Source organism: Tasmannia lanceolata, unplaced genomic scaffold (assembly GCF_043159265.1).
Source record: "Tasmannia lanceolata isolate RefF3 unplaced genomic scaffold, GAP_Taslan_0.1 ptg000013l, whole genome shotgun sequence".
Lineage (NCBI taxonomy): Eukaryota > Viridiplantae > Streptophyta > Magnoliopsida > Canellales > Winteraceae > Tasmannia > Tasmannia lanceolata.
In genome coordinates, this window is record NW_027518690.1 from 459,911 (window position 1) to 481,732 (window position 21,822).

General features: G+C 38.2%; 1 protein-coding gene and 1 pseudogene across 2 annotated transcripts; one reads left to right on the forward strand and one right to left on the reverse strand.

Moving 5' to 3' along the window:
• The first annotated feature begins 809 nt into the window (after window positions 1-809).
• ATWHY2 (WHIRLY 2) lies at window positions 810-14,739 on the forward strand. Its single transcript, XM_077393574.1, has 8 exons — window positions 810-950; window positions 3,850-3,971; window positions 4,069-4,169; window positions 4,276-4,368; window positions 4,918-5,012; window positions 5,277-5,350; window positions 8,425-8,513; window positions 14,201-14,739. The coding sequence occupies exons 1-8, from the start codon at window positions 919-921 to the stop codon at window positions 14,321-14,323; spliced, it is 729 nt and encodes a 242-aa protein (XP_077249689.1). The 5' UTR covers window positions 810-918; the 3' UTR covers window positions 14,324-14,739.
• A 3,555-nt stretch (window positions 14,740-18,294) lies between these two features.
• LOC143889394 (phytolongin Phyl1.1 pseudogene) lies at window positions 18,295-21,252 on the reverse strand (annotated as a pseudogene). The gene is made up of 2 exons (XR_013254829.1): window positions 21,110-21,252; window positions 18,295-20,225 (listed from the first exon to the last, which is right to left on the reverse strand). The product of XR_013254829.1 is annotated as a phytolongin Phyl1.1 pseudogene (transcript).
• Between the last annotated feature and the right edge of the window lie 570 nt (window positions 21,253-21,822).

Consider the following 21,822-nt stretch of genomic DNA (forward strand, 5'->3'; position numbering starts at 1 on the left):
GGGTTGGGTAAAAAATGACCCGCATCCCTACATGTCAGCACTTAGGTGACCCGCACCCATTGCGGGTGGGTTGGGTCAACCCGGGGTAACCCGCAATTTTTTGGCCAAAGAGTATTTTTTTTTTTGCGGTGATAAATTCACCCCCGGTGCAGCCCACACCATAGGATGATCCAAACCGTCCATTAGATGGGCCACAACGTAAATAGGTTGTGCCCAAAAATCATTTCCATAGAATGATCCCAACCGTCCTATCTATTGAAGTTTACATAATGTGAGACCGTCTTTAGATCGGAGGGTTAGAATCATCCTATGGAAGTGATTTTTTGGGCACAACTTATTTACGTGTGGCCCATCAAATGGACGGCCTGGATCATCCTATGGTGTGGGGTGTACCGTATTCAATTTAATTCCACTATTCCAGCCACGCCACTGAAACCCAAAAAAAAAAAAAAGAATAAGAAAAAAATGAGGAAATTGGGGTACCCGCGGGTTCAGCCGACCCAACCCCTGTGGGTTAATTTTGACGGGTCACTCAAATGTCAACCCGTAGCTGCAAATTTGCGGGTGGGTTGGGTCGACCCTTGCCAGCGGGTCGATTTTGCCAGGTCTATTTTCAATAACGGACCCTCGTTTTTCTTACAATTTAACCTGTACACTGGGCCCAGATATTATATGATGTGTGCCCGTGATATTTTTCAGAAAGTACACTGGGCCCACTTATTAGGAGGATCCAAACTGTTCATTTGATGGGCCACAGCGTAAATAGGCTATAAAAAGTGCATCCATAGTGGGGCGTCCCAAGTTAAAAAATAGGGGCGAGTATATGGCTTTCCTTTTTTTTATCTAAAGGGACAGCATCACCCCCATTTGTCCAAAAAATACCTCGCTCTTGTTTCTAAACCCCCCGCCCCCAAAGAAATGAGGAAGCTCACTCACTTCTTGCTCTCCAGGTAAGGTTAAACCCTAACTCCGGTTCCTATTTTTCACTGCTTTTTCCTAGGGTTTCGATTTCGAGAAGTAGAATGGCATCCACACTTCTTTTTTTCGTTATTTATCTGTGGATTTGAGCTTCTGAATCATCATACTTTAGACTGAAAAATGGCCAGTTTGTACTATTTTGTCTTGGGATTTCGTGTTTATGGCTTTATTGTAGGGCATGAAGTTGATAGGGAGAGGGATTTTGAGATTTGAACATGTTACTAATGTTGTGTGATTTCAAAACTGTATTTGACATTTGGATAATAGTTTAAAACACAGCTTCTATGGTTCATTCGTAGTTGGTTCCAGAAATCCTTGAACTGGTACTGGAAATAGAACGGATTGTAGGGGCCATATGATGCAGCAACATCTTTTGGCTATATAGACTATAGAGTCGAAAATCAAGGGCAAGATCAGTGTTAGGAAACCTAATTAATCTAACAGCATGTTTGGTTGCACGGGGTGGCTCGGAGAGTAGTAGAATAACAAGTCAAAAGCGAGGAGACAAGCATTTGATATGTCTAGAAGAATAGTGGAATAGTGTTGAGTAGTGTTTGTTTGCGTGGCAGTTCTCTCAGAGAGTAGTGGAAAAAGTAAGGGTGTCACTATAAAAAAAAGGAGAGTGAAGAAAGAGATAGGGAAGAGACCTTTAAAAAAAAAAGATAGATAGGGAAGAGAGAGAAAGATAGAAAAGACAAGACCTTGTCCACTATTCTTCTACCAAAAATTTAACATTTTGGTAGAATTTGGTTGTAAGATGAGTAGTGGGGACATTAGTGCAACATGTGCGCCACATGTAAAAAAAAAAACAATGATGATATCTGAAACATGTTGGGGATTCAAATGTAACTTCAATGCAATATTGGCAACCAAACAAGGAATCGACATTCATGGCATTTGAGATTCCAAATTTCCAATGAATGCTGAGTGCTTGTGCAACCAAACATACCATAAGGGATTCTGTTTCTTAACATTTATCTTTATCTTTAACTAGATATAGTAGTAAGAGATTTTAGGAACTCTTTTAGGCTTTTTTTTTTGGAGTTTAGAAGTCTTTTAGTAATTTTAGCAGTTATTAGTATTAGGAGTCTATAGGAGTCTAAAGCTGGTATCTTCCGTAAATGTTTGTGGAGTAGTTTTAGAATGTTGATATGATGAGAATTCTTATTATAAAAGATGAATGAGACGTTTTGAGAGGAGATTTTTTTTATTATTAATGAACTGGAATTCTCCAGTTTGAGTTTTGACTCAAGCTTTCTTCTTCACTTCTTGTGGTTTTGCAACCGTAAACTAGTTGAAGGTATTTTGGGTTTTTAATAAAATCTTTTTCACCATAAAAAAAAAAGGTATTTTGGGTTTTGCTATCTTTTCTTCCTATGCTCTACTACCATGAGAATGTTTGACATATCTGAAGCTTTGTTGTTTGAGGAGGAGGATGAGGGAATGGGGGGCAATCTTGCCAAATGAAGAAGAGAGTCAGAAGTTGTTGACACAGATAGTTTTGATGGGGGGAGACAAGGAGGGTCTTCTTCTTTAAAGGGGAGAGAATAATGTGCAAATGGGTGATGTTTAGAATTAGATAGCTTGCTAGTACGTAGAAATGGCTTCTGGAGAGAAAGGCTTGGTGGAGTAGAAAGGCCTGCAAGTGGCGATGTGGTTGAGAGAGTGGTGGCAGAGGGAGGCTTTCCTCAAATCTTGTCTACTTGTCTAGTTGGTAGGGTGATTGGGTTGAGATGGGCTCTTTGAACAGTGTTTAAAAACGCGGAAGGGAAGAAAGGAAACCCAGAAACCCTAGAATTCTTTCCTCTCTCTCCTCCCCTCGATCTTGTATCTCTCTGATCTCAATCATCTATCTTTTAATCCAACTTGAGATCCAATGAGTGTAATGCTGCGAACACCTAGGCTAGTACACAACCCCCTTTGGTAACCGGTCGTCTTCCATCCCACTAGATTGTGGTCTCACCACGATAGTGGGATTACGTTCTTGATTCGAAGATAGTGGGAGAAACTTCAAAGATTCGCGTCGATAAATCATCACTATTTTGCGCGGGAGTCCAAATAATCTCATTTTTGAACCCCTTCTTAGGGATGAACACAAATTCTTCAACCTATCAGATAGAAACAAGAATTCATTGGAGACAGTTATTGATACATGCTCCCTATGTATTATTGTGATCACCTTATGGGAACTAATTTGGTCCATATAGTCAGATATTGTAGCTCAAGGGTTCTCAACGTTGATAAAGAGGTTTGAAAAATCCAGTGATTTTCTGCACTACTTTTTGAACCAGATAAATGTATCTGCTCTGTCCTGATATCAAGATTGATGTTAGCTTTAAATGTATTGAATACTTTCTTTAAAGAGTTACAAGGGTGGATAAATTTGGAACCTGCTCCTAATCTAAAACACATACCAGGCTTTTGGTTTTTGGAGTATATTATCCTAGCCCATAACTCTTCTTTGTCGGAGAAGAATCTCTACCGCAATTTTGGGCAGAATGCTTCAGTTTATTACCTTTTAATTGTGGGCTTTTGTTAATGTGCCCTTTCCTATTAGTGGATTCCATTTCTGTGTTTATTGGCTGATATTTGCTAAATATGGTGGAGAATTGCTGAGGCGATATGTAGAATTTTGAGGTTCAAGCTTGATGCAGAGAGAATCTGGCCTTCTATTTCCGCGTAGCGAGTTGGGTGCCATGGGCATAATGCCAATGTTCTATGCTCCGCTATTGAAAATAAGCGTCTTTTGATTGACATTCTTTAGTACAGCTGCCAAGTAGAAGTGCACCATTCTTTTGTCTGAATATCCAGTGACCTTTTTTTCGTTTTTACATTTTGAATAATATTATCAATTGCTGTTATGGTGAACAGGAGTTCATTGACCGAGAAGCTGTTGTCGGGGAAATCTAATTATATTAAGGATGCAGCACGGTTGCATAACTTTACATCTCGGGTTAGCATTTCAACTGCTAGACAGGATGTGTCAACGGATGGTATGGTTGGATTCAGTTGAGCACATCACTAATGTTTTTTTTTTTTTTGGCATGATTGCCTTGTGGCCAATTCATACGGTTGAGTCTGACTCTGCAGGGAATTTATCAGGCAGAGTATATAATATTAATTTTTCCATTTTCAAGGGAAAAGCTGCACTGAGTTTGGAACCTGTGCTTCCAAAGTTCACTAAGTTAGATGTATAATCTCGTACTTACTGCCATATTTCCTGCCACACTTCTCAGTGAGGCAATTATCTAGTGAGTCATGGTATGTTATTCTCATTCATCCTTTTATATTGGACAGATGGGGAATGTTCGCATGGATAAGAGGGGTTCTTTGATGTTGAAATTCTGGCCTGCAATTGGTCAGCATAAGTATGATTGGGAAAAGAAGCAGGTAAGAGTCACTTGTTTTCTCTCAGGCAAGGTTTTAAATGTCGGTTTCGGTGAAATGTTTCAGTTTTTGGTGGAAATTTTGTCCGAAATCATGTAAAACTTTGACAAAAATTTCAGTTTTTTTTTTAAATTTTCCACCGAATTGTATAAAATTTCGGTGGAAATCTGTAACATTTCGGTAGAATTTTTGTAAATAAGAGTGAAAAATGAAATTTCGAGGAAATCATGTGAAAATCTGACTCAATATACTTTCGGTTTCGGTCCAAACCGAAATATTTCGGCCAAAATTTTGGATTTCAGATGAAATTTGGTCATTTTGACCGAAATTGTAAAAATGTCGGCCGAAATGACCAAAATTTGAAAAAAAAATTCGGTTTCGCTCCGAAACCGAAATTTAAATACATGGTTTTGTCATTGCCATAGCATACTTAGCTGATATTTTTGTCCCACCTGACAAGTTTCTTTTTCATTTTTATATAATTTTGTCTTCAAGAAGTCTCTTCTGCTTCTTTTGAAGTTTGACCCACTGTTTGGCTTTTCAATTTTGTAGATGTTTGCTTTATCAGCAACGGAGCTTGGATCTCTGATAAGCCTAGGTCCTGCCGAGGCTTGTGATTTTTTCCATGACCCTTCAATGAAAACAAGGTTGTCCCATTTCTTTAATATAATTTGCTGATGAAGATATTCATATAGTTCTTAAAGAATAGGGTGATCATTCAATGAATTGTCATCATTATTATATTTTTCAGCAGTTCGAGCTTTCTTGTGTGAGAATACTTTTGCTTTCTCAAATTCTAGGAATGAAATATCATCACCATTATATTTTTCAGCAGTTTGAGCTTTCCTTATAGGCATATTTTTGCTTTCTCAAATTCTAGTTGGTGCATTGACGAACAATGGATACTACAGTCTTGCAGGTCAGGTGAGGAAGACGTTACAAGTTGCACCAAACTCCGATAATACGGGCTATTTCTTCAATTTGAGTAAGCCTTCTAGCCATTTTTATTACATTGGTTCTCTTTGGTTTTTTCATGGTATTGAAAATAACAATTCGATATATGAAATACACATTTTTATTAATATTTTATGTTCAAGCTTATGAATTACATCTTCTCATGCTTGTAAGAACCAACGTTACATCTGTTGCTGGTTTAAGACAAATTTTAGTGGTTCAGAAATATTGTACTTTTAGAATAACATTGTGTGTAGCAAATGATTTTTTTTTTTTTTTTCAATGGTCGTGTGTAACAAATGATATCCATCTAAATCATATATAATCACATGTAGGGGAATTGTCTTTGAGAACACATTGCGGATGTAAGAGAATAACTGATAAAAAATTCTTCTTTTTAACATGTAAATGTTATAAAAAGGAGCAAAAGGCGGAAGCCATACAAGAGCATAAAGAGGCAAAGGACGATAGGACCAAACCAGTAATGCCTCCTCGAACAAAAAGAAAAACCGAACCTGAATGGGGCAAGATTAAAATTGAGGCACACTGCCAAATTTTCAATATTTTACAAGAGACTAGAAAATTCGTTAACTTGGCCTCTAGACGATTTGATGGATGTGAGAAATCTTGCACTCGCACAACCCATTAATGATGTCCCACCTTTCCCAAAAGGAAGTGATGGAGTTTTTTTTTTCCCCAAAAAAGCAATGGATTTTCCCAAAAAGAATAGATGGAGCTTCCGGGGAGAAGAGTTCAGATTCAGGAGCCATCTAATAATGTTCAAGGCATCGCCTTGGCTTGATCTTTTCCTCTACGACGTGACTCTCCCTGCAAGGACTGCGAAGGCATGAATAGTATTACCACCGGAATCCGATATGGTGCTCCCACAACTAGCTCGCCTAGCGGTAGCATTGTTTTCAATGGAGACCTAGTCCTATTGTCGAATTGAGTTTGAGAATTGAGTTTTGAGTCACCCTGGGGAAGAGGTGCTCCAAGAGTCTAGGGCCGGGAGGGGGGGTGACACATAATTTTTAGGCATTGTTATCCTATTATTAAGGATACCATATAGTTTTATGCCAAGAAAATGTCTAGATTTATATGCATGCTCAGATACTTCAATAATGATTGCATTAATTAGCTGGACCACGTAGAAGCATTTTCCATTAAAGACTTGATTGTTCTTTTCCTTTCCAGGGATTTAAATTTTCTCATAAATCGACATAAATTGACTGAATTTTTTCTGTTTCATTCCCCACCAAGATGCATACAGAAATTGAAACACATAATAAAACCAAATCCGTAATTAAATTACATTATTTTGGTCGAATCTTGGAAACACGTCGGTTTCAGTTAGAAATTTTGGTGATAATCTTATAAGATCACTGAGATATATGGAAACATGTGCAAATGATGGAAATTTAGGACGTAACTCCAGGAAATTTCAAAATAGAGAAACAATTAATTTCATGTATTGAAAAGAAACACACAAGAGGGATAGGGAGAAAATCAACATTCGAGCATAGAAAGGACTCCAAAAGGAGATTCCATTCCCCAAATTCTATGACTTCAACAAAAACAAAGAAACTCTCTTAAAGTTGTTTTAGACTCTAAACAACACTAAACCTTCTATGGAATCCCAACCATTCACCCTCTTTTAATCCTAATCATTGTAAACCTTAAACCTATTCTTTAACCTAAAGATTCTGAAAGCAACTCTATAATTTGGCTAAAACATGCCATAAATCAAGATAGATCCACACAGACTTTATAGAGTTTGCTGAAAAACACCAAATTCAGCTAGGGAGTTTTGGATGACATCATCAACACCTATTTTCTTCCTTTTTTGTGTTTGTTTGTTTTATTTGTTTAATAACTTGAGGTGTGACTGAGTCTATGATATGTATTAGTCTCCTGGTTGAGAAGACTCTACATTGAGTTCAAATCATCACCATTCACCATTGTCTGCATCCTTAGTTTTTCCTCTTCGAGATCCAACCTTATTCAGAAGAGTAATGCTAGGGAAACCAAGAGTAGGACCTAAAAGGGGACCAAACAAATTGATTCTTGCCACAACATGCTAAGTGACGTGAGAAATCCCTTAGATTTAGGAAAATCAAGAAAAAGTAAATTTTTTTGTACACATATCATCTTCTCATTGCAGGTCTCATGCTCGGTGGTACTCTCGGTCTCCATATCATTTTCCTATTCAGAAATATCTCATGTGGTTTTCTCAAGAAGGCATATCTCAAAAAAAATATAATTCTTTTTTTTTTGGTTTTCAAAAAATTGGAAAAATTATTATTATTTTAATAAAAATATAAACAATTTATAAATACAGAAAGTATATATATGAGAAGAAATAAAGTGGGGAATTAAAAAGATGAAAAGAATCTGTAGGACAAATGGAAGTTAGCTAATTAAAAATTTGAAAGTATAGCTACAACTAAAACGGTATACAATATCTCACTTAAGCAGTGCGACCATAAGCACATTCATGCATCTGACCCACAAAATTGTAAGGAAATTAGTTTTTCCCCCTTTACGTTCTACCAAAATATCACAATTTCCTTTTTTTTTTTTGAAAACTATTTGTGACAATGGGTCTACAATGCTATCCACCATCCATCGATCCTCACCAGCAGATTGGTCTTGTGGTTTGATCATAATGCGTAGCAGGAGGAGGTTTGGAACCTTTTGGAGATGGGGGAGTTTTTATTTTATTTTTGAGGTTCAATCCCATCTTACCTATCAAAAGATACTGACAATATGACGGTATGATGGACCTCCTTGCCTGCCAATTGACTCGAGATAAATTTTGACCGTAGTTTGAAAGGCAGTTTAGGACCTTCTGGGTGCTCCTTATTGATCCGGGAATGGTTGTAAACCATACTAGGGCCCTATCGGATAGATTTGAATGTAACATATTGGAAGGTCTCTGTTGATATTAAGCTCAACCTATACTTTAACTTTGGTTCTAAGTCTTGATAATTCTCTTCTTTTGAATAGGAAGTTTGGAATTCATGCTTTTGACATGATTTTAAGTTATTAATCTCCACTTTCACAAATGCTGACATTATCTCTATTTTCCTTACTGTCTCTATGCAGCTGTTGTCAATTCCACTCTGAAAACCAACGAACGTTTTTCTGTTCCTGTGTCAAAGGCTGAATTTGCGGTGATGCGCTCAGCTTTCAGTGTAAGACGTGCTATTCGTTTCATAGCTTTTGCTGCCTATTACTTGCACTCTGCACCACACCCACACATCTCACACTTCTAAATTACATTTAATTTCCTGGTTGTATATATATATATTGATCTGAAGCATCTTGGTTGCACCATTTCATGCTTTGAGTGCTATTCATTATCCGTTCACCAATCTGGACTGTTTATCAATTTGACCGCAGTATGCAACAATTGCACTATTTGGAATCTATTCCTAAAAAGATTTTTGAAACGTAGCAATAGAAGGATGAACTTACGGAGGGTATCCAGGATGAGGTCTGTGGTGTATGTTATTTGCAAATGACATAGTATTAATTGATGAAACCAAAGCAGGAGTTAATGCTAAGTTAGAGTTATGAGAACTACTTTGGAATCCAAAGGTTTTAGACTGAGTAGGACTAAGACAGAGTATATGGAGTGCAACTTTAGTAATGTAAGGAGGCGGGGCGAGGATGTAGTAAATATGACTGGACAGGAGGTACCTAAGAGGGATATCTTTCACTATCTTGGTTCAATCCTACATAAGGAAGGAGAGATTGAAGAGGATGTTAACCACAGAATAAGAGCAGGTTGGTTGAAGTGGAAGCATGCTTCAGGAGTTCTGTGCGACCGTAAAATATCTACCAAGTTAAAGGGAAAGTTTTATAAGATGGTTGTGAGGCCAGCCATGCTGTACAACTCAGAATGTTGGGCCACCAAGAAGCAGGATGTGCATAAGATGAGTGTAGCGGAGATGCGAATGCTTAGATGGTTGTGTGGCCACATAAGGTTAGATAGAATTAAAAAATGAAGAAATCCGTAAAATGGTGGGGTTGGCACCAATTGAGGAGAAGATGAGAAAGCACCGCTTACGATGGTTTGGGCATATCCAACGGAGGCCTTTGGATGCTCCAGTGAGAAGAAGTGACTCATGCCAAGTTGATGGAGTAAAAAAAGGTAGGGGCAGACCGAAAACAACTTGGGTAGAAACAGTGAGGAGAGACTTGATGGCCAGGAACATAACTGAGAACATGACCTTGGATAGGAAAGAATGGAAGAAAATGATCCATGTAGACGAACCCAACTAGTGTTAGGATTATACTTAGTCAATTTGAGACAAAGGCTTAGTTGAGTTGAGTATTACAATAGGAGGATTTAAAAAAAAAAATAGTACTCGACTTTTATTGAAAATAAACAGTTGTGATCTGCAAGAAGGCTTTGACCACTACCACTGAGAAATATGATAAAACCATCAATGGCCTGCCCCCCGCGCCCAAAAGTTGAAAATAAACAGTTGTGATCTGCAAGAAGGCTTTGACCACTACCACTGAGAAATATGATAAAACCATCAATGCCCCCCCCCCACCCCCCCCAACCACCACCACACCCACACACACCCACACCCACCCCCTCCCACCCACCCCAACACCACCACCACCACCCAAAAGCAGCAACATTGAAGTCATTAGGGAATTCATGGACTTAATTTATCTTCCTTCTTACCTACTCGTTTATGATGGAATTAAGATTTCATCATCATGATCTCTCTCTTTCTCTCATTCTTGCTCTCTTTTTCTCTTTACTCTCTATATCCATGGACCTTGATGTCTCTAGTTCTAGGATTTTTTCTCATGAAATTGCAACAATGTAGATGCAGTTGACAGAGAAATCTTTGTAGCTTGATGCGCTCCATCAAAATCAGAAGGATTGAATCTTCCTGAGAAACATTTATCTTGCTTATAGGAAGAAGATGGGGTAATATGGTAGTCAGGGGAGAAGTAGAGCTCGGAGTTTTTCACGTGAATAGAGAGGTAGAGCTCGGAGGTTTTCATGCGAATAGAATCGTTTAGGGTCGAGTAGGTCCTTGAGGAGGGGCTGGAGACCGCAGGTTGAGGCTTTCAAATGGTTTCATGTGAAAGTTATATGTTAGGATGGAGTTGTGGGGCATGAGGTTCATCTGAAAGGTATTAGTTTCAGTACAAGTACTAACTTTTTTAAACTTGTTCATTCTGTTATTTGGGAGCTTTCTTCTACTTCCTTGTTTGAGTATCAATATTCTGTGTCCTTTGTAGATGATTACGTTCGATGCACTTGGGTTTACCTGATGAAATCCAAGGATAAAGTTTTTTCTATCTTTAAAATCAATTGATACAAAAATCAAGATCCTATGTTCTGATGAGAGAGAGAGAGAGAGAGAGAGAGAGAGAGAGAGAGAGAGAGAGAGAGAGAGAGAGAGAGAGGTTGTGTTTGTGTGTGTTGTTTGGGGTGGGGGGGTGGGTTATGAGCTCTGCTTTCACGAATTATTTTTCATCTCATGAGGTAATGCAACAGAGGTCATGTGTATATACACCCCAGCAGAATAATGTTGCTGAAAGAAAAAAATAGACACCTACTTGAAGTGACTCGAGTTCTTTTGTTTAGTACGAATGTTCCTAAAACTTTTTGGTACGCCGGCTGCAGTTCTTTCCTCACTAACTATATGTCTTCATGTGTTCTTGGGTATAAATCACCAGTTGAAATCCTGCTTTCCAATTGGCGTTTATTTCCTATTCCTTCAACAATTTTTTGGGTGTGCCTACTTTGTCCATATTCGTAAAGTATTTCGTACTAAACTTGCTCATACAACTCTCAAATGTGTTTTCCTGAATTCTACATACAGAGAGGGCAGTAGTGTTACCATCCTCCCTCTCGCCGGTGCCTTGTATCCATGGTTGTTACCTTCCATGAATCTGTTTCGTTCTTTGCCTCTAGAGAGTCCTCTCTTCAGGGGGAGAGTTGTGCTAGTGTTAATGAAGAGTTTCACTTAACCTTTTTTAATACTCCAGTGTTGCCCTCTTCCCTTGACACAGGGGTCACAAGGGACACAAGGGACAACACTAATTTTCGAGAACCTGTTACCTCTTGAGAATCTATCCTTGGATTTAGTTACGACTGGTCCTAGTTTTCCTTCCTACTCTTGACCCTACTAATCCTGTGTCTGTTGATGTAACTCCTACCATCCTTGATCTTCCCATTGATGTCCGCAAAGGTAAGCATACTTATACGCAAGATCCTATATCTAATTGCATTTCTTATCAGTTCCTTTCTCCTTCTTACCGCTCTTCTCTAGTGGCTTTGTCATCTCTATCTGTGCCTTCCAGAATTCTCATCCGAAATGGAGGGGATGCTATCCACGGGGCGATGAGGTCTCTAGAAAAAAATGACTCTTGGAAAGTAGTGGACTTTTCTAGAGCACAGAAACCACTGGGATGTAAGTTGGTGTACACTGTAAAATATAGGCATGATGGATTGGTTGACAGGTTCAAGGCTCACCTTGTGTCCAAGGTACATACCCATGACCTTGATTATTAGAAGACATTTGCCCCGATTGCCAAAATAAATTCCATTCAAGTATTATTTTCTATCGCAGTAAACTTGGATTGGTATCATCATCAACTAGACGTCACAAATGTATACAATCTCCGTCGGGTATACAATCTCCGCCAAAATAAATTTCATTCAAGTATTAGGGAAAAAGTGACAAGGAGATGTATACAATCTCCGTCGGGTTTTCTATCACGGGGATCTAGTGGAAGAGGTTTGTATACAATCTCCGTCGGGTTTTCACTTTCCATGTGCACAAGGAAAGGTATGTTGGTTAAAGAAATCACTTTATGATCTCATATAGTTCCCATGGGCATGGTTTGAGAGGTTTAATAATGTGGCAAAGAAGGCAGGATATTCACAAATGCCGGACTGATCATACCCAGTTCATTAAATGAACAAATCGAGGTATCGTTGCACTAATCGTATATGTTGATGATATTGTGGTTATTGGTAATGATTGTGAGGAGATACACATATTGAAAAGTCATCTACCATCTGAATTTGAGATTAAAGATCTAAGAAAGTTGCAGTACTTTCTTGGCATTGAGGCAGCCTGTTCGAGGAAAGATATCTTCTTTCCCAAAGAAAGTACATTCTAGATCTTTCGAAGGAAACAATGCAACCTGAAAGCGAAGCCATAAACGACACCCATCGAGCAGAATCAAAGGTCGAGGGATGAGGACGACGAAAGGTTAATCGATGCTATTTGTATTCAACGATTAGTGGGTAGATTGATTTACCTATTTCTTACTCGACCTGACAGTGCATATGGTGCAAGTGTTGTCAGTCAGTTCATACAAGCCACGAGGTCGTCACACCTTGACACCGTTTATCACATTATGAGATATCCAAAATATTCACCTCATAAGTAGATTTTGTTTAGAATGCATGACCATTTGAAAGTTGTGGCATACAGGTGTAGGCTTGGCTGGATTTGTCACCTGTTTTTTTTTTTTTTTGAAATAGGTCACCTGTTAAAGTATAAAAGATTAAATAACGTACGCCATCTCCAACGGCTTAAGCTTTTGGAGTAATTGATTGTTTTCACTTGGTATGAGGCAAAGGTCCGGGGTTCAAAACTCCTTGATATTAAAAATCCACATGTAATAGTCAACCGAAAAGTGGGGCCACATGTGCAACATATAGGCCAACCCTAAAAAGAGGGGCCACATGTGAGGGGATTGTTAAAGTATAAAAGATTAAAGAATGTACACCATCTCCAACGGCTTAAGCTTTTGGAGTACTAATGTGGCTTTAAAGACTGCTATTTCACTTGGGACTCTACATCTGGTTCATATAAGTATAACCCACAATTTGGTTCAACACAATCGAACAAAACACATTGAAGTTGATTGTAACTTCATCCATGAGAAGCTCAAGCAGCGACTTATTTGTGTCTTGTACATTGCTACCTAAGCACAATTAACATATATCCTTTCAAAGGTAGTTACCACATACCGACTTTCTCAGTGGCATGTTTGGCATGAGTGATATCTCTGCACCAACTTGAGGAGTGTTGTGATACAGGGGTTTACAGGGTTTATACATGTCTACAGGGGTTAAATTGTATTTTTCCTCTTCCTCAATTATTAGTGGCATATATTTTTTCTCTTTCTCAATTATTAGTGTTGTGATTAGTGGCATGTCTACAGGAGATTTGTCTCCTTTTTCTTTGGGCAAGCAATAAATATGAATTCATAGGTTACTCCAGGAGATTTGTTTCATAATTGGAGCTTTATTCATAAATGCTGTATCATAAATGACAAAGCCATGAAAGAGAAGATCAGATTGGTGACTCCTCCAATTTGATTTCGTGCTAAGATTGATTTCTCGTGACGTTGGAGACTCACTGTTGCCCGTCATCGATAAAATCAAGGACATATCTGTTGGTTGTCCTTACCCTTTGGATTTCTCCCATATCCCCCTCATAGAACCAATGTTATTACAGGCACCCTTGCAAAAGGGATTGTGTCCAGACTCTCTGCCCCTCCATAATCGGCTTTGTTCTGTTTTTGTAATAAAGTTTTTTTCCGTCTCAGAAAATAAAATTAGTAAAAAGGACACCCATGTTAGTTTGTCGTGTACATAAATAAGAGAGAAAATCAAATAAGCAAACTGACATTGTAGAAAGTCTCTAAATTTATGTGTCAATACCAGTTCCTCTTCTCTATCAGTGTCTGTACATACATATATTTTTCATGGCTGGGTGGCCTTGCCCCACAAGCACCCAACCCTCCTTTTTTTAAATCCCTATTTCAAAATGTTTCGTGATGTGCGTCAAATTACTGATGACTTTCATAACATTCTCTTGTGCAGTTCATCTTGCCACACATCATGGGGTGGGGCAGAATTGCTAATCCGGAGCCAACGAGCATGACTTTGAATCCATTGGGCCTATCTCAGCAGGGGTTAACTGCAGATTTAGAATGGGGTAAATGATTACATGAACTAAACGTTCTTCAGAAAATATGATTTTTTTTCCGCGAATTGAAACTTAGATGCATGTATCTATTTATTTTGAAATTTCTTTATGGGCCTACTCTTTCTGGCAATCATATACAAAGTACAGAGACCCGCCATGAACCTGAATTTGGCAAGGTGGAGAGGTACTGTTCTCTCTGCTCTAATGTTTCAGGTGGTTTGGAGGCTGTTTTGTTGTTTAGGTTTATCTCTGGAAGCCACTGCATTGTGGTCAGTTGGAATGCATTTCAGGGAAGTAATTTTGCATAGTTTTGCTCACAAAAAGAATGTATGATTGTTACTTTTGTGTTTGAGCACTTCTTGGATATATTAGGGGTGTCAATTTCCAATGAACTCCTGACTGTTGAGGAATGGATTTTTTTGTTATTTAGTGACTTCATTTTAGGGAAAAAATGGCTACCCAAAACCCTTAGACAACAACTGATGTTGCCGGTTCTCTTGTTATACCCTGTTACTCTCACATTAAATTTCCCAGCGAAAAATAGAGCTGCCAGGAAGACGCCAACCCGTTCTCATTTTTCGGTTTGGTTGCATGTAGTTACCACTTAATGGTGAATTGAAGGTCAACGGGGAGGAGATAAGCCAAGTAGTCTCCTCCTAGTTACCTCGTAGAGTAGCGGTAACTGTTAACTGATAAGTAGTGTTTGGTTGTCAACTGAAGTAGTTTCTGGAGTATTATTAACAAAAGAGGGAGGAGTATTATTACAAAAATAAGGTAGTAGTACGGGTGTCACTGCCAGTATAATAGAGAATAGAGAATAGAGAAAGAAGAGAAAGAGACAGCAAAAAAGCAAAAGCCGGCTGGTTTGAAACTCTAAATTGCAACCGAATCTACTAAGTTTTGGTGATTTTTTGCTGGTAGTTTACTGGGGTGTCATGTGGGCCAACAAGGAAGGAGACAAACCAAGTAGTCGTCAGGTACTTTGAAACTCTACATGCAACCAAATACTACATTTTGATGATGTGACACTATAAAATCGGTGAAAGCACTTAATATACCAGAGAGAGACTAGGACACATGTAGAAGAAATTCGGGGCTGATTAGGGTTATGATTTGGATTCCAATAAAATGACCAAAATATTCCTCTATGGTAAGTAATTTTCTGAAATATTAATCGGGATCTCTCCCTCTTGTATGCAACTATTGATGGCCAGGATCTGAACATCCCGGCCATCAATAGTTGCCAAGTGATATGAAATAAATTTGTTTTAGGATTGTTCCAAACATCCATCCTAACGTTGCCTAGTGTACCGATGTAGAAGCATATTTGATTTTTAAAGGGACCAGCTCTTGTGGGTAATTGTTCATATATTTCTTGGGAGGTGATATCTCTTTAAAGGGATCTCTGCATATTGCTCACACAGAGATGCCTAATATATGTGCCATAAAATAGACCATGTGATTTTTAATCCTCTTTCTTTTCTAATTTCTTCAGGCCATGTTTGGCGAACGTGATTTTTTTTTCAATGGAATTTTAGTTTATCGAGTGATGAGAGAAGGTAGGGAGGGTGAGAGATAAGAGACTTGAGATGGCATGACCGTGGAGAGGGTAAGAGGCGACTGAAAATAGGGAAAAAATGAATTTTATTTTGATTATAATTGTTCTTTTCCATGTTTTCAGGCCCCATTCACCTTTCCCTCACTCCAGCCCTCTCCAGTCTCTCCTCACACCCTCTTGATAAACTAAAAGTTTCTCAACCAAGCCCACATACAATTTTCATATCCAAATCTACAGTCTCTACAAGATTGTGTTTTCTTCTACACATGCAGTTTATTCCTGAAACCGTATCACAATCTTGGCCTGAACTGAACATCCGACCTTGATTTTGATCAAACTTCTCAAGTTCAATACCTAAATTAACAAATGTTGAATTGTTAACATGTTCTCTCCATTTATCCGTTGGCTCTAGCCATGGCTGCCTTGCTTACTTTTGCTCAATATGAATATTTTCTGTATTCAGAAAAATAAAAATAAAAATAATCACCATGAATATTGTCTCCATTTACCAAGAGCCTAAGAATCAGTACATGTTTTAAACCAGAATCATCTGCATGAACTCAAGGTATAGACGTCTCTGACAGATTTTATTCTAGATTTCAGCAGGATTTCAGATATAAAAAATAATGGGAAGTGATATATCCACCCCTTTTGATCACCGGGAACACCCCTTGTCAGTGTTTGTGGCAATCAGGGGCATTGAATTCTTCTGACATAAGTACAACAGCCCCTCTTTAGTCACTGATACACTGACAGGGGGTGTTCCTGGTGATCAAAAGGGGCGGATATATCATTTCCCAAAATATTTGCAACAAAAATTACAACTAGGAAACAAAATAAAACAGAACTTAGAAGATAAATTTTCTCAAATAGTCTCTACATCTGGAATACTTATGAAAGTATGAAACCCAATTCGCGGAATCAATCCAGCACAGATCTGTTTGCCATAGTCCACCTCAACATGTGGTGGCGGTGGAATGCTTCTAAAATGTAAATAAGTCTCATTACCAAGATGTTCTTCTTCAGCTGATTGAAAATATATCCATAACATCAAGGCATTATCCCCAATACACTTTTAAGGGTGGCATATGATATAGCTATAGAGATTCAGTCTAACAAAACCAGAGACAGTCCAACCTCAGTTACAACGCAAATTTGTCATGTTAGAAAGAGAAGAACTATGACAACAATTTTAGTCCTTTCGGTTTAATTTGAACGGCTGGGCATTTGTGATGAAGATGTGTTGCAGTAAAATGCTAGATCTCCTAACCAAACAAAAAGGAAACAACGAAAAGCTTCCCTTTTTAAGGGAAAATGATATCTGCACTCACACATTTGATAATTTCACTCCTTCAATTTACACTTTTCTAATTAGCTGTTAAAGCTTGTTACAGTTCCCCAAAAGCCGCCAACAACCAATCAGAAAAGTACTTATCAAACATAGGGGTGGTATTCTCAAAATATGAGAGAACATATCATAGCTGTCAGAGTGGGGAGCGAGTGCAAGAAGCGATGCGGGATGCAAAAGTGGGAAGTGAAGGGTTTAGAAAAGACAAAATGTGCCAAGTGCAAAGTTTTGAAGAAAATAAAGAGACAATGTGTTGGAAGCGTCATTAGAAGTCAACATGAATCATGTAATATGCCTCATTGGAATCACAGAAGAAATACATAGAAAAAACAGGACCGTTGTAGTAGGTTACAGAGGAAGGGTTAAAATATGCCAGGATTACAAGTATAAAAGAAGACTTTGCGACTAATTAGAATTACAAGTTTTGGTACAATCACATGTTTTATTAATATATATTTAATGCTAAGTTTTTGGAAAAAAGATCCACATAATTTTCATTTGAAACTTAAGATGAAATTTCAAGTTTTGAATGCACTCTTTTTTATACCTAAATTTGGGAAGTGAGAAGAACTTAGCTTCCGAAGCGAGTTTCTGGGGAAGCGAGCTTCCCATCCAACTAGGAAGTTTCCAGTAGCAAGTGGACATATACCATTTCCCTTTTTAATCTATCTGTAATACAATTCTCATTTATAAAACTGATATGAATGCAAGTTGGAACCTTACAACACTGAAGTACTGAACACGCTGCACATCATAGAGACATTCAAGCACGCATGTATATCTGTTTAGATGATATGAAATGGTCAGAACTACTTTTTTTGTTTTTGAATGTTATGGTCAGAACTCATTAGTATAGATCAAGCACCATTATTTGGTTTTGTCTCTCAAGTCACATTCCATTTTACATCGAGATCTGATTAACAAAATGGAAGTAAGAGAACCAAATTGGACCCAATCTCAGAAACAGAGAACCAATTAACACGGAAAGGTAAGTAAAGAACAAAAAGGATGGGGAATTTTAGACACAAGTTACAGGAATTCGTCTTCACAACATCCATACCATATAAAAAAGACAAGCTCCAGGGAGATTTACCTAAATTTTAATACCCATGGTTTCTTTTTGGTACAGAAAGCTATGAAAAACAAATATACAAGGAATTTCTAATAATCACATACGCCATTGAGTTGCCCATACCTTACTAGCAGAGGCAAAATAAGATTTAGTGCTGCTTTTCTCTGAGTACAAACATCCGATAACAGCCTCGAATAAGAGGTTTGTTGTCTTTCATTTGTATATACATTTCTTACTTGTTTAAATGTTGAGTAAACCCAAGAGAACTATGTAAAATATATACCGCACAATATTCTGATAGATAGAAAGGAACCATTCAAAAAAAAGAAAAAAAATAAATAAAGGAACCCATTTCATCTTAGGCTCTGTTCACTTGTTTTTCCAGGAAAGGAAAAGAAAATGTTTCCCGGGAATCTGACGTGGCATTAGGAAAAGAAATCCAGGGAATTTGTGCAGGAAATGGTTTCCCTGGACTGTTCACTTGCGCAGGAAAAGGTTTCCAGGGAAACTGCTTGCCCTTCCTTTTGCACTAGTTTCCCCAGGAAAACGAAATCCGTGTGTTTTTGGTCGGAAATGAAATCCCTAGAGGAGGGGAGAATGGGCTTTTCCATGTCATTTTTTGACTTATTGCAGAAATTCCACATGTGTAATTCTATTTTCCCTGCAAAGCAAGTGAACACAAGAATTCTGTCTTGTCAAGGAAAAAGAGGTTGTTTTCCAGGGATTTGCTTTCCAGGGAACGCAGGTGAACAGAGCCTTAATGAAAACTAGTTTAATTGCACTTAATCGCTCCACAAATGCTCACTTCTTGCTCCAATTCAAGTTTGATATAACTCCCTCAACTAGAAATGCACTGGAACCCCTGACAGATCACTAACCAAATCCCAAACAAAACCAAGCACAAAACCGCATCAATGGAGAAAACTATCCAAACCTGGCGCCACCACAACCTTCGAGCAAGTTGTTGTCCTCTAATACTCGTGGAGCTCAAACTCTTTTGCAATGAAATAGAAGATAGCCCATCTTGGTTGGATTCGGGAGCTATATCAAACTTGATTCCCCTATCAGTAAACTTTCTATGCTCCTCGGAAACATCATCTCTAGCTTTGCCTAAGCTACTCTTCTTCTTCTTCTCATGCTTTCCATGTTTCCGTAGCAATGGAGCTATAGATGTTACTGCGTCAGAATTACCCATCTCGTTGTTGAACCGTGAAGGATCGGAATGATGTGAAGGCCTCTCACCCATCTGGCTGGTAACCTCCAATTGTGATATTAAGCGTTGAATAACAGGCACTAGTTCATCTTGTAAGCAAGCGGGATTCGGACATGAGAAACTACCCTTGGCACTAATCTTTGCAACCTTCTTAAACCCATCCCTGAGCTGTCCTAAAAATCGTAGGATGCTTGGATTTCCAAAACCCTTGCTGGCAATTACAAAATAAACATACTCATCTTCCATAAGAAACCCAAAAGTCCTCCCCGTGGTTTTGAAATACCAAACGTGGAAGGGTGGGGCTCTTTCTAAACATTGAAGAGCCAAAGTATCAAGCTCGCAGTCTCCACCACTATAAGCATATACAACACTATTCCCCTTTGAAACACAGCAATAATATACTAGGTACTGATCAGACCCCATATGTAGATCAAAGTTACGCTCACGGGTTCTCTGTAAAATGGGTTTTTTATTTCAAAGCTGAAAATTCACGACTGATTTCGCTTTTAGGGGTTCCAAAACTAGCAGAAATGGTCAGTTACTCCTGCCTGATTTCAAATCTATATAAACAATATAAAAAGATTTCTGTTTTCATCATGCCTATTGTTTTTGCTTCTGGAGTTTCAAAATGAGCAAAAGCTATAAGATATTACCGCCAAAAGAGTCTCAATTTTTTTTATTGAATCAGGCAACAAATTGAACAGTTTCAGCTGCTAGGTTTCCAGCATCTGGCAAATTAAAAACCCAACATATGTTCAGCTATGATTTAAAAAAAATATGATGGAAAACCCAATAAATTCAACTGATATACTTTTGAAATATCTCAAACAAAGAGAGTCAATTAGGGCCAATAGAAAGAAATTATACCGTTAAGGAGTGAAAGATTAAAAAAAAAAAATCTTAAGAAAATTTCTGGCTGGCTTCATAACTTTAAGGGAGTACCAACAATATGGAATACCAATAATATTCTGCAAGGGTTTCAAATTTGCAAAGAAAGAAAAACTAACAATACCCTTTTAGGAATTCAAAATCTGACAAAGAACTCAAATGAACAATTCTGGTAGGGTTTTCCAGTATGCTGAAAAAAACAACAGATTCCTTCGTAAGAGATCCAAAATTTGACCAAATCCCAACAAAATTAACGTGCTGCAGTTTTCTAATAGACCCCAAACCAAACAAAGTTCTTATGACGGGTCAAAATCTGAAGAAAACGAAACCGGATTAAACTGCAAGGGTTTCCTAATCTAACCCTAACCTAACAAAATTCTAACTGCTAGGGTTTTCTAATCTTCCCCGGAAACTAAACATAACAAAATTCAACAGCTAGGATTTCCTAATCTCCCAATAAAATGCATCGGAGAAATCAAAATCTAAAAGAAAACCCAACAAATAAATACCCAATAAAATCTGAAGGATTGAAACTCAAGCAAACACCCAATAAAACTAAAATCTGAAGTAAATCCCATTGACATTAAGTTTAGGGTTTTGAAAAGAAGGAAAAAAAATTGAACAAATCATGTCAGAAGTAGCAGTTTCAGAATCCAAAAGAGAAATAAAATACTATAAATTTGTAGGGTTTGAGCTTCCAAGAATAACGATTAAAATCTCTGACCTGAAGGTGATGGGGAGAATTCAGGAGAATACTTCTTCAGCGTGCCTCTCAATAAAAAACCAAAAAAACAAAACTTCTTAAATTCCATGGAAAAAGCGGTGTTCGCGGGGACGAAAAAGGGGGAACGAAATTGGCCGGTATTTTTTTTTGACTTTGGAAAAATTGCCAATGGGTACATCAAAATACGAGAATTGCCGACGGGGGTCCCACTTATGAAATTTTTTAAAGAGGGTTGATAACCCCTTTGAGAGCTTGATAACCCTATTTAGAGGGTTGATAACCCCTTTTAGAGACTTGACAACCCCCATTTCGTCCCTCTCTAAGAGTTTTTTCAAAAGTGCGTCCCCCATTGGCAATTCTCGTATTTGGATGTCCCCCATCGGCAATTTTTCCTTTAATTTTTGTAGCCTCATGGTGATCTACAAGATCGACGGTCTAGATCACACACACTTGCCTCCTTGTGCACCATGTAGAATCCAAAAATTGCCACACGTGTCACTTACACGAAATTGGCTCCTCTTCATACCACAAACAGTGGGACTTCGAAATCTTTGTTTTTGGGAGATGAAAGCCCAAGCAAGCTTTGATCGACGGTTTAGGTCAGAGCAATTGCTCGGCAAGAGGTTTGAGCAATCTGATGTAGAGCCCACCAGATGGGTCACTCTACCGTGATCAAGCTGGTCCGAGCAATTTAATGTAAAGCCCACCAGATG

Coding starts and splice junctions, on each gene's coding strand:
- ATWHY2 (XM_077393574.1), top strand. CDS start 919: ATGAGGAAGCTCACTCACTTCTTGCTCTCCAG. Junction 3,972..4,068: donor ACAGGATGTGTCAACGGATG/GTATGGTTGGAT, acceptor CTGACTCTGCAG/GGAATTTATCAGGCAGAGTA. Junction 5,013..5,276: donor GACCCTTCAATGAAAACAAG/GTTGTCCCATTT, acceptor TGGATACTACAG/TCTTGCAGGTCAGGTGAGGA.